Genomic DNA, 9,892 nt, shown 5'->3' with positions numbered 1-9,892 from the left:
CTTGGTTTATAAAATGTTTTATTCATGTTAACATAGCTGATACATAGGGTTTCAAACATTTCCACAAGGCTTTTGGGGACTACAATTGAATGAATAGCAAAACAATAGTGGTCCAAATCTCTAATGACAATCACTGGACAGACTAACAAATCACCCTCTTGTAGGATGTGTACAAACCTGCATTGAAAATTACTAAACTTGACACTTGGACTTGTGTGTGTTACAGCAATTGTTCCCATTCCAGTGTAATATCTCAAGAGACATGCATGACATAATTGTCTTCTTCCCATTAAAAAGGTCCCTGCATTTGGTCAGACAAACAAGCACCACCATTTCCCCCCACAGACAGACATGCTTCAGTGATAGAGTGGCATCATAACCAGGGCAGAAAGTGAGGATTTTACCAATGGGCATTACTTGGCTGTATTATGGATTTGCTGCCAGTATGTAAAGTGCACTGGCTTTCCCTGCAGTATGAAAATTTGTTTGAAGTTGGACTTCAGCTGCTGTAACCGTACCACGTAACTGTAGAGACAGACACACTAAAAAAGAAAAACGGAATGGGGGAAACTAGTTTTCATATCTAACATTTCTCATTGGGGGAAAAAAAAAAAAATCAAAACCCTCTCAATTGATGGGATTTAGGCTTACAGTTGTTCAACGACTTAATTTTTTCTGCCTCTAAATTGAGCTAGGAGTCTGATACCATTGTCAAGCTATCAATCACTTTTCTACAGCTGAAACTGCACACATGGGAAGGCCAGGACAAACACAAACCAGAAGAATGGAGGGTTTCTCTTTTCACCACTTGTCCAAATCTGCATTGTGAAAAGAATGATTTTTTTTTCTTATTTATTTCCTTACACAACTCTTTTCAGCAATGGGTTTCATTGGTAGAATGTTTGAGTGGAGCAATAAGGAATGAAGGATGTGTAAAAAGTTTTTTTTTCCTTTTGTTGTTTTTGGAGATGACCCCAACATTGAGGGCTTGCGTGTTTTAGTTCTCGTTCTCGCCGCCCTCTCCTCCTTCTCCGCCCTCGCCCTCCTCAGGAGCGTTGTCTGATGTCCATAACTGGGAAGAGAAACAAAGATATTTGGAATACAGAAAAAATCATGCACCACTGCCATTTCTAAATACAATACATCATGTGTCTATTGGTATTTGCACAATCTCATGATGGTGGTAAAAACATGATCGGTAATCATGTAAATCCACAAAGAAAAAACAATCTGAGCTCTTACTCATTCATGCATTCAAATGCAGTACTTTGTAAAGGCACTACCTGGCAGTGATTACACATTTGAGCCTAATTAGAAATGTCTCTGAACATCTGTGCACGTCTCTGCCTTTTGGAAAGTTAAGAGACTTTTTCGGTGTTGACTAAAAATTTCAGGTCGTGGAATTTCTTTCCCGACATCTAAATTCTCTGGACAATAAAGGAATACTGAGGCAACTCAGTATACTTCAAACTAACTACTACTACTACTTTTTAATCCCCTTTTCCGACAGTGTGGAGATAAGGTTAGAGACCCACGACTTTATGTGACATTCTTGAAAACAAACAGTGATGGAAGTACTTATCCAATCACTGTGGCTGTGATTGTCAGACTGCCTGTGTGTACAACTAACTAAATTTTTTGCGTGGTCTTTTCAAGAGCCATAGCATATAATGTCCATGTGTCATCTGCAGTGGAGTTGTAGAATAGGCATTCTTCCATCAAAGATCACATACTACTGTAGCCTCCTATACCTACAATCATACATGACTCATAGTATATCTGATTTAAAAAAAATTGTCATGTTTAAAACTGCCGTTCTGTTTCAAAGTGTATACTTTAACCCCCGTTTTGCTATTTGAAATACACTTTTGCTTGTAGACAGGGCTGAGAATGATGTGGCATGATTTGTTTGAAGCATCCTGAGACTTAAAGACAGACATTGAAACACTAAAACACCATTGCTCCACCATAATGATCATTTTAGTGCCATGTGGGAGCAGAACACTCACTGTCAGGTTGTCTCTGAGGAGCTGCATGATAAGAGTGCTGTCTTTGTAGGACTCCTCATTTAGTTGGTCAAGCTCTGCAATGGCATCATCGAATGCCTGTAATCAGAAAAGGAAAATGTTAAGACTTTGAACGTACAACAGACACCTGAGGTGGGGGGGTGAAAGATTTTTATAAGAAAAGTATGCAGACCTTTTTGGCCAGCTCGCAGGCTTTTTCTGGGGAGTTGAGGATCTCATAGTAGAAGACGGAGAAGTTAAGTGCCAAGCCCAAGCGGATGGGATGTGTGGGGTCCATCTCAGTCTTGCTGATGTCAAATGCTTCCTGGTATGCTTGCTGTGAGTTTTCAATGGTCTCTGTAGAAAGAGGAAGGAATCAAAAAGATTATGATAGTCAATATATGTTTTAGTCAAGGTTGACATACAAGTTCACTTGACAATATTACAATTTGTCTGAGGATAGTAACATAGCTTTTGACAATTATACAAGTTTCAAGTCAAAGTGACAAAAAGAAAACATTTTGACTCATTGAGACGAATATGAGTTGAGAGCAATAGTTCGACTGCACAGAAACCCATGCGTGGAAATGACAAATTCATGGTTTTAAGGGTGTCATGTACTAGAGAGCTACAGGCTAGCCGTTTCCCCTCCCATTTACCAGCTTTTGTGCTAAGCTAAACTTATCAGCAGCAGATTCAGCATTGTGTTTAATGCACATGTTTGGGAGGTCAATCAACCTTCTTGTCAAACTCTCAGCAAGAAAGGAAGTAAGAGTAATTCCCATCATGTCGAAATACTTGTTTAAACCATGTGACTGGTCTCATTAATCCCAATGAAAGCCAAAACTAGTAATGAATTTATCCAACTAAAAACTTTTATCTGTGTAGTAAAATCCTAGTATATCTTTTTCCTTTGTGTCATAGAGTGCCATTGTCCAAAATCTATTAATAATATCAATGAGCTCTACCACTGCACTGAGTGATATGATGTTTCATTGCCACGGACTCAGGCACTGTAGTGTATTTTGAATCAATCAAAATCAACAACGGCCTGGTGGCATAAATACACACTAACGGCTGAAAAAATGCACTGTTTACTGTTGTTGCAGTAAATTTTGTTACAAACTATAGTAGCCAGCTGTTTCAGAAGATTACTTGGCCTTTTCTGGGAAATGAAACTTCCACAGGCAGGAGGGAAGGATGTCAGAAGTACTGAGAAACTGACTAATGCACTGTGAGTATTTTGTCTTTTCACAAGAACTGTTGATGATTAATTATCCATGAAATACTTGGTGGGCACAATGTCTGCAAGTCCACACAGGCAGTGGTGATAATTAAATGTTCAGAATTTTTTTGTTTGTTTTTTTAAACAAGTTTGATTGTTTGAGGAGTCTTTTGTGAACTAGAACAGTTCCGGCATTGAATTGCTGCCAGAGAATTAGCAGAAATACCAAGGTAACTGATCGGACAACAGGACAACTTGGTTCTACCTGGAATACACAGGAGAGCAGTGAAGGCTGGTGGCAAAGAAATTCTGTAACTATACATTTCTCCCTGTGGGAAAGCTGCCACCCACTCCTGTTATGCCCTCCTATAAGATGGGACACTGTGGTCACACGACCGTAACACATCGACCCATTTGACGTAATTTCCAGATCTTAGCTCCAAGACAAAATCTGACACATTCCTATTTGGAGTGTGAAGGGGCCCAGATTGAAAAACACAGAGGGAGGCTTATTTTAGCTTTTTACATAGAAATGAAAAATAAGCCTGGACACCTTAAAGACTCCCCACTACACGGTACACACAAAGAAAAGAAAAGCACAAAAGAAATAAAAGACAGTAACTAAAAACTTGGTGGTGTCTTTCTAAATGCAATTTAGATAGAAATCTATATGTAAACTCACTTGATTTGTCATCTCCAGAGGCAACTTCAGCAAGGTATCTATAGTAGTCCCCCTTCATCTTTAGATAGAAGACTTTGCTCTCGGGATTTGTGGAGTTTCCAATTAAATAATTATCCAGCAGTTTCTGTAAAGACAAAAACATCAGATCAATTTCATTAGGTGAACACAGGAAATATTGAACTGTACGACATTTTTAGAACAGTCATCTCAACCACAAGCACACCACAACATCTGATGGCAAGATCAAGACCCAGAACTGAAGGGTGATAATTACATCACTAACCAAAACTGCAGTCACCATATGTTCACAGTAACAGTCACTAACTGCGCCAAACTGAACACAAATTAAGATGAACAACAAACACATCCACATTGCATGGTGCAACACAAAACAATAATATACAGTCCACTCAGAAAGTATTCAGACCCTTTACTTTTTTGTGGCAGTCTTATGCTACAACTGTTTAGATTCATTTTTTCCCTAATCAATCTCAGTATCACATTGACAGGAGTATTCAGACCCTGTCCTGCTGAAGGTGAACCTTCAGCCCAGGTTTTCATTAAGAATATCTCTGTACGTTGCTCCATTCAGCCAGTCGCCCTGTCTATGCCGCAGAAGAACACCCCCACAGTGTGATGCTGCCGCCACCATGTTTCACCATTGGAATGGTACTGGCCATTTTTTTGAACGGCGTTTGGTTTCTTTCAGACATGACTCTTGGAATTGAGGCTAAACAGTTTGATCAACTTGGTTTTTAATCTGAGGATCTTGTTTCACAGTCTCGGAGTCCTTAAACCACCTTTTTGCAAACTTTGACTGAAGAAAACTTCTGTCTGGTTGCTCTGACAGGTCAATGGAGTGCTGAGGTGACTGTTGTCCTGGAAGTTTCTCCCATCTCTACACAGGATCTCTGGAGCTCAGCCAGAGCGACCATCAGATTCTTGGTGACCTCTCTTAGCATTCTCCCCCAGCTGCTCAGTTTGGACGGGCAGTAATCTCTAGGAAGAATCCTGGTTGTTCCAAACTTCTTCCATTAAAGAATTATGGAGACCATTGTGCTCTTGAGAACCTTCAACACAACAGAATTTTTTTGTAACCTCAACACAATCCTGTCTCTGAGCTCTGCAGACAGTTCCTTCCACCTCATTGCTTGGTTTTTGCTCTGATATGCACTGTCAGCTGCAAAATCATATACAGACAGGTGTGTGTCTCTACAAATCATGTCCAATCAGCTGAATTTTCCACAGTTGGACTCCAATCAAGGTGTAGAAACATCTCAAAGATGATCAAGAGAAACAGGAGGCACCTGAGCTAAATTTCAAGTGTAAGAGCAAAGGGTCTAAATACTTAGTCAAAGGGATATTTCAGTTTTCCTTTTTATAAATGTAGGGTAATTTCTAAAATTTTGTTTTTTCCTTTGTCATCACTGTGCATTGAGTGTAGACTGATGAGAAAAAAAAAGTGAGAAAGATTTTTTATTTTAGCATAAGGAAGCAACATAACAAAACGTGACATGATTGAAGGGGTCTGAATACTTTCCACATGCACTGTAGGTGGGGCTCACCCATAATGATAAAAAAGTGTCCCATTAGCCTCCATCCACCAGAGAGCACCACTGTCTTTGCTGTTCATAGCTGCTCAGCTCAATGATTAATGAGTACAGTTCTGCTCCATCAGGAGTCAAGTACATGTGCTCACCCAGTGTCATTTAGAGGAAACATTTTGCTCTGTGTCAGTTTCCACTAAAGTCGCTCCGAACTGTCCACAACCAGGCCAGGCCTCTAGTGTATCCCCAGCTGTCTTCTGCCCCAGATTCCACAATCTTTTTATAAGCACTCCCCTATGTCAGCACTGTATAGCAAAATGTGATGTCTTATTGCTGACACCAGTCTTGCTGCTGATTTTAAGAGACTTGGCATCATTCCCTATTGAAAGTTACTCACAAATGTTCCATTAGCAAGGTCTAGGAAAAGATACAAGCACTGCCTGCTTTGTGTTCCACTCCCAATTATTACTTGAAACCGCAGAGCTCAAAAAAAGGGACCACACTGCAGCATGTGAATGTATATTTTAACAAAACAACATAGCTCTGTCTCTTTCTGGAAAATGAAGGATTTGCCTCTGCCTAGTCTATAAAGTGCAGAATTTGGATTAAAGATGACAGCTAGAGGAGAATGAGAATGTGAATGTGAGTTTACTTCTGCAGAAGAACTACCTGCTCCTTTTCAATTAGATAAATGTTTGGTTTTGAACTTAATTGCACAAAGCTGAATAGTGGAATGTAAGACTTATCTTCACAACCTTAAGATTGAATTATTACCAAAATTTTGTCTGACTAAAATGGCATAGTGTACCTTTTAGGGACCGTTTCCTCTAAAGGTTACAATTAGTTGTTTAAAATTGCTTGAGGATTTAAACAATATGATAAACAAAGCAGCAGAATGTAGTGGTAATGTAGCAAAACATAAGACTAATCACATCCTGTGATTACACTCTAGGCCAAGTCATCCGTCTTTCAATGGACATGAGAAGATTACTAGGGCTAATCTGTGTCAGTGAAACCATGGCTTATGCTCAAGTTAACCGATTTAGAGATCGGATTAATCATTTCACTCAGAATGAAAACGCTCGCCAACACCTCAACTCTAATGACCGTCCCGACTGAGAAGCAATACAGTGTTCAGAGAGGGTATGACCGTCCTCTTTGTCTTTAACTTACATAATTGTAATAAAAAAATTAAAAAAAAAAAAAAAAAAAAAAGGAGATTTTCTCTCCTAAACCTGGAAGAAAGACGCTGCTCTTGTCTGAGCCAAACCCACCCCAGCAGCCACTCCCCAGTCATTTACTGACACAAAGATTGGCTCAGCCGTTACACATGCATGTCTCAAGTGCTAAGCATTCCTCTTTCACTGCATGCTCTGCACAATAGACAAGAAGAGGAGTAGCCTTGCTCCCAGTGCTTTCACACAAAGCTCTGATTTCAGTCACCAGTGTTCACAAGATAGCACAAATAGTGTTGCTGGATAAAAGCCTGACTGGCTGTGTGCGCGAGTGCCTTTACATGTCTAACAGGAATTGATATGCACCAAACATGGACTAATCCCTTTTTTATCAATTTAATTAGCCACTCTACAATTAGCGAGGACATTGGGTTTAAGGTGGTTCTAGCCCCCCCCCCCCACCTCCTACTCTGCAAATGCGATTATCAGGCAGGTACAGTAATGAAATGTGCCTGTGTACCAGCACTAGAATACTCGATTCACATTATTGTATTATTTGTTCTGAAGCTTCAGATGTAAAAGTAGAGACAAGCTCTGAAGAAGAGTGAATAGTCCGAATGTACTCAGCTGACACCCTGTCTGCTTTACAAGCTCTACATTCACATCCTGTGAGGAAACCAAACATCCCCATGCCTCTGCTGCCTCCCAACTGAGGCCCGCTTTCACCTGTGATGCAAGTCTATCTGGTTTCACAGTGTACTATGCAGGAAATCAAGAAAGAGGGGCACACAAGCAGCTTACTTGGCTATTGTGGTCTCTGCTCTTCTGCCTTTGTGGGTGCAAGTAAAGGCATGAAGACTGACACGCCCTCAGTCAACACTTAGTAGCACAGATACTGAAAGCTGAGTCACAGCCATGCAAGAGCACTGTCTCAGGAACACCCATGGGAAGCTGGTGGAAAATGATTGGCCTCAACAGCTTTGCAGTGCATTTTAAAGACAACAGCTCGGGGAAATTATCTCAATCTTACAGCTAAGCTTCCACCCAGATCTCCTCTAATCCATTATGAAGTCAGGCTGGAAATAATGTAAAGCACCAAGCTGTGCTGAACAAACAAGAGGTGAATGCATACACATCCACCCCACCCCCAGTATTCCAGTAAAGCTTAGCCTTGAAATGTGGAAAGTAATGTCCGAGAACAAATTTAGTTAACCTATCAAGCACAGTTTCATTGCTGATCTGTTCAAACTGGGCTTAGTACGAGTCGTTTATGCATGTAAATTCTTGCACTTGGTTAACCACATTAGGCTTCTATCTGCCAGATGGGACTGCATGGACACAGAATATAGCACAGTTTTACAGAACACAGAGTGTACAGCTTATCTTTCCTGTGTGTGGCCTGAGTTTTCTCTCCACCCATTCAGACACACCTTGCTGGTGTAGTCATTTTGACCTTTTGTCAGTTCACGCCCTCACAAGATCTCAAGCCCATTGTTCTATATTCAGATTCCCAAAAGGCAGGAACAGCGGGAGGACTACATAATACTTCCTTGTCCTCTCCGCCTTTAGAGGCCATATTTATACAACAGGAGCTCACAGGAAACAGGGAAGATGCCATTTGACACAGATTATAGGACTAAAATAGGCATAATCATATGCCACTATGAATTTTGTGTATACATATTTCATGATAACTGTCAACTGTAGATGACTCAATGCAAACATATTAACAAATAAGTGGTGCAAATGTAAATTCTTTCACTTTTCTTCTCGTTCAACAGTCGACATAGCTAAGCTACACTATACATTTATTTTAACACAAAAATACCCTCTGTACTGTCCTCAAGAGCAAGAGTTGGGGAGTATTAAACAAACCAGTACCAAACTATGATATCTCTGCTTTTAGAGTACTTTTTTCAGGAAAGTGGTTTCCATCTCACATCCATGCGGCAGACTTAAATATAAAATCAGGATAAAATGTCGATGCTTTACCAAAACGTTGTTGCAGATCTCTTGCAGCTCCTTCTCCACCTTCTCCCGATACTCCTTGACCAACTGCTGCTTCTTCTCGCACCCCTCGGTCTTCAGTCCGATGCTGGACATCACCCTCCATGCGGACCGCCTCGCCCCAACCACGTTTTTGTAGGCGACGGACAGCAGGTTCCTCTCCTCGTTTGACAGCTCGCCACCCTTCTCTGTTACCTCCTTCATGCAATCTGCCATGTCATCGTAGCGTTCAGCCTGCTCCGCCAGCTTGGCCTTCTGAATAAGATCCGTTCTATCCATAGTTTATATATTTTAGGGGACTGAGAAATCAGAAATCCGGGGGTATGTGACAGTCAGGGACTGCTGAGTTGAAGAATGGGTGCAGCAAGGGATCGACGATGTTATTCCCCACAGTAACGTTACAAAGCTGTGAAAAAGAGTTAATAAAATTATTAGATGTTGATAAAACTATATACAACTTGAGGACAAAATAATCCGCCGATTATCGTCATGGCATAAAAGAACATGCATCCTAGCTCTAAAGGGGCACGATCGGTAACAGCAGTCATTAAAATACTTGCAACGGGGGGAAAAAAAAAAAAAAAAAAAAAAAAAATCCGTTTCTATACACTTTTCCTTTTCTGACAAAATTGCCAGCCCGCTTAGACTGTGATTTTTACCTACAGGATTTCTCACAACGTGCAGTGTTAAAAACCAAAAACCAAATGCTATCTTTATGAACGGTACATAAGCTGAGGCTGGCTGCGAGCATCGGAAGCAGAGATCTGCTGGCAAACCCGCCACAAAGCTGTCTGGTGCAGCTAGCAAGTTATCCAAAGCTAGCTGGCGTTAGCTACATCGGCCACTCCTTTCAATACAAAATGTCACGCTAGCGTTACTTATACAAAACACTAAATGAACCAAAATGTGTCGGTTTAGCGAGCAGCGAGCGATAATACACTTCAGGTAAAAGGGAAAATAGTAAAATACTCATCGTTTCTGACCTACTGAGGTCCGAATTTGCTCCACAAATTGATCCGATTTGACAGATCGGTCAGAAAGGCAAAGAACGGCAGCAGCAGCGAAAATCCAACTGTGCTTGCTGAAACGGGGCGGCTCATCTGGATATCGTCTCTCCAATCGTAAATCGCAATCTAACTTGATCGACAGGAAGATTTCACCGTGTGAGCCAATAGCTGTTTAGCGCGGGGGAAAGAGGCGGACCTTCGGATATAGTTTGACAGACCGGAACGCTGCAGCGACTGGGGCCA

The 9,892-nt window shown here is 41.0% G+C and overlaps 1 protein-coding gene and 1 long non-coding RNA gene across 3 annotated transcripts; one reads left to right on the top strand and one right to left on the bottom strand.

Annotated features, from left to right (window-relative positions):
- ywhaqb (tyrosine 3-monooxygenase/tryptophan 5-monooxygenase activation protein, theta polypeptide b) lies at positions 1-9,762 on the bottom strand. 2 transcript variants are annotated; one of them, XM_071498009.1, is made up of 6 exons: positions 9,626-9,762; positions 8,628-9,048; positions 3,914-4,037; positions 2,200-2,363; positions 2,010-2,105; positions 1-1,072 (listed from the first exon to the last, which is right to left on the bottom strand). In XM_071498009.1, the coding sequence occupies exons 2-6, from the start codon at positions 8,919-8,921 to the stop codon at positions 998-1,000; spliced, it is 753 nt and encodes a 250-aa protein (XP_071354110.1). In that variant the 5' UTR covers positions 8,922-9,048; positions 9,626-9,762; the 3' UTR covers positions 1-997. The 2 variants fall into 2 exon arrangements, with proteins under 2 accessions (XP_071354110.1, XP_071354111.1); XM_071498010.1 differs by having other exon boundaries at positions 9,630-9,735.
- On the top strand, positions 3,014-4,968 carry LOC139632805 (uncharacterized). Its single transcript, XR_011693625.1, has 3 exons — positions 3,014-3,240; positions 4,506-4,582; positions 4,764-4,968. It is a non-coding gene; the product is annotated as an uncharacterized lncRNA (long non-coding RNA).
- Positions 9,763-9,892: the final 130 nt, after the last annotated feature.

Source organism: Trachinotus anak, unplaced genomic scaffold, assembly GCF_046630095.1.
Source record: "Trachinotus anak isolate AG129_WGS33_773 ecotype Australia unplaced genomic scaffold, CSIRO_AGI_Tana_v1 ptg000015l, whole genome shotgun sequence".
In the NCBI taxonomy this organism is placed as follows: Eukaryota; Metazoa; Chordata; class Actinopteri; order Carangiformes; family Carangidae; genus Trachinotus; species Trachinotus anak.
The sequence above is the reverse complement of the archived record's forward strand: the minus strand, read 5'-3'. Positions and strand labels throughout refer to the sequence as shown.

Excerpts from the sequence above, each read along its gene's own strand:
- ywhaqb (XM_071498009.1), bottom strand. The coding sequence starts at position 8,921 with ATGGATAGAACGGATCTTATTCAGAAGGCCAAGCTGGCGGAGCAGGCT. Across the intron at positions 2,364-3,913 it reads CTCTGGAGATGACAAATCAA|AGACCATTGAAAACTCACAG; the intron begins GTGAGTTTACAT and ends CTCTTTCTACAG. Across the intron at positions 1,073-2,009 it reads TCCTCAGAGACAACCTGACA|TTATGGACATCAGACAACGC; the intron begins GTGAGTGTTCTG and ends TTCTCTTCCCAG.